The sequence below is a fragment of the Pteropus alecto genome, unplaced genomic scaffold, assembly GCF_000325575.1.
Source record: "Pteropus alecto unplaced genomic scaffold, ASM32557v1 scaffold95, whole genome shotgun sequence".
NCBI classification, from domain to species: Eukaryota; Metazoa; Chordata; class Mammalia; order Chiroptera; family Pteropodidae; genus Pteropus; species Pteropus alecto.
Genome location: NW_006441071.1, coordinates 546,547 through 547,880, shown reverse-complemented (window position 1 = coordinate 547,880; position 1,334 = coordinate 546,547). Strand labels below are relative to the sequence as shown.

General features: G+C 62.1%; 1 protein-coding gene across 1 annotated transcript in view; it reads right to left on the bottom strand.

Annotated features, from left to right (window-relative positions):
- The window catches only part of MLLT3 (MLLT3, super elongation complex subunit), a 233,872-nt gene extending 233,049 nt beyond the window's left edge, over nt 1-823 (bottom strand). Inside the window, exon 1 of the mRNA XM_025051432.1 lies at nt 558-823. Within this exon, the coding sequence (XP_024907200.1) occupies nt 558-569 (12 nt within the window). The 5' untranslated portion in view covers nt 570-823. The remainder of the gene's footprint in view (nt 1-557) is intronic.
- Nucleotides 824-1,334: the final 511 nt, after the last annotated feature.

Below are 1,334 nucleotides of genomic sequence, written 5' to 3'. Positions count from 1 at the left end.
GTCGCCGAGCCTCGACTGCGCACAGCCCGGCGCGGGGGCAAAGTTGCGTGCGGCCCCGCGGCTGTCAGCCCGCACACTCCGGCTCACACAAGCGCGCGACGGAGAACGCACCATCGTAGCGGCCGCCAAGGCTGCTCGCCGCGTCCCCGGACTGTGCCCGCGGCTCCCGGAGGCGGCGGCGGCTGAAATATGGCTGAGTTATTATTCGCCTCCTTCCACCGTATGTGAGTGTGTGTGAGTGCGCGCGTGTGAGCGAGAGTGCGCTTCTTGCGATTGCAAAGAGAAGCGAAGGGGGAGGGAGGCGCGGGGGGTGGAGGGGCGAGTGTGTGTGAGTGTGTGAGTGTGTGTGTGTGCGCGCGCCGGGGTGGGGGGGAGGTGTGGAGGGAGGGGAGCGGAGGCTGAGGGAGAGGCAGCAGCTCCCTGCAAGCCGTACCAACCTTTTTCTAATTGGAACCGCGGAGCGCTGGCGCTGTCTGAGCTGCGGCGGCGGCATAGGGCGAGGAAGGAAAGGCGGAGGGAGGGGGGTGTCTTTTATTATTATTTCTGCATGTACTTACCGAGCTAGCCATGCCTGGGGGCCCGGAGGTTTGCTGGGGTGTTGTGTGGTACCCCCCTCCCCCGCCCCCCTCAGCTGTAATTCATGAAGAGGCTGCTATGAATGAGAGCGCGCCCAGGAGCGGAGGGTAGATGGCGGACATTCTCTGCCTTTTTCCCCCGCGTTCGCTTGCTCTCTCGCTTATTAAACTCAGCCCCAAAAGCAAAAGCAGCAGCAGCAGCAGCAGCTCCAGGGCCAGAGGATGAGATTCCGGAGCATGCGCCGTGGCGCCTGACACCACGGCTCCAAGCCTCACGGGGCGGAGGGAGGGCGCGCGGGCGGGGCGGAGCGCGCGGGGAGGCCGAACGAGCGAGCCAGGGGGAGCTCGAAAGAGCCAATCACCGGCCACCTCTCGAAACCCCGGCGGTCGGCTCTGCCACACTGGAAAGCCTCGCTTAAAGTAACAGGTTCTTGCTGGGGGTGGGGTGGGGAGGGCGGAGAGAAGGGCGGGGATGCCGGAGTATGGAGAGCGGCCAGCTGGGGAGCGGTCCCAGCCCCTGTGTAAACTCCTCTCTTCCTACAATAAAAAACGGATTAAAACTACTGGAATGTAGCCACTGCCTAGAGATCCCAGCAGCCGGAGAAGGGGTGCCAAATCAAGTCTTCGTCGTTAGTTAGCAAGCTTGGGGGGAGGGAGGGGGCTTTCTTTAACTTTCCGCGGCGTCTTTTTGTGGTTTTGTGCTGACAAGACAAGAACTCACACCCAAACAAACTTATTTAAAGACAGAGCAAGAGAAAT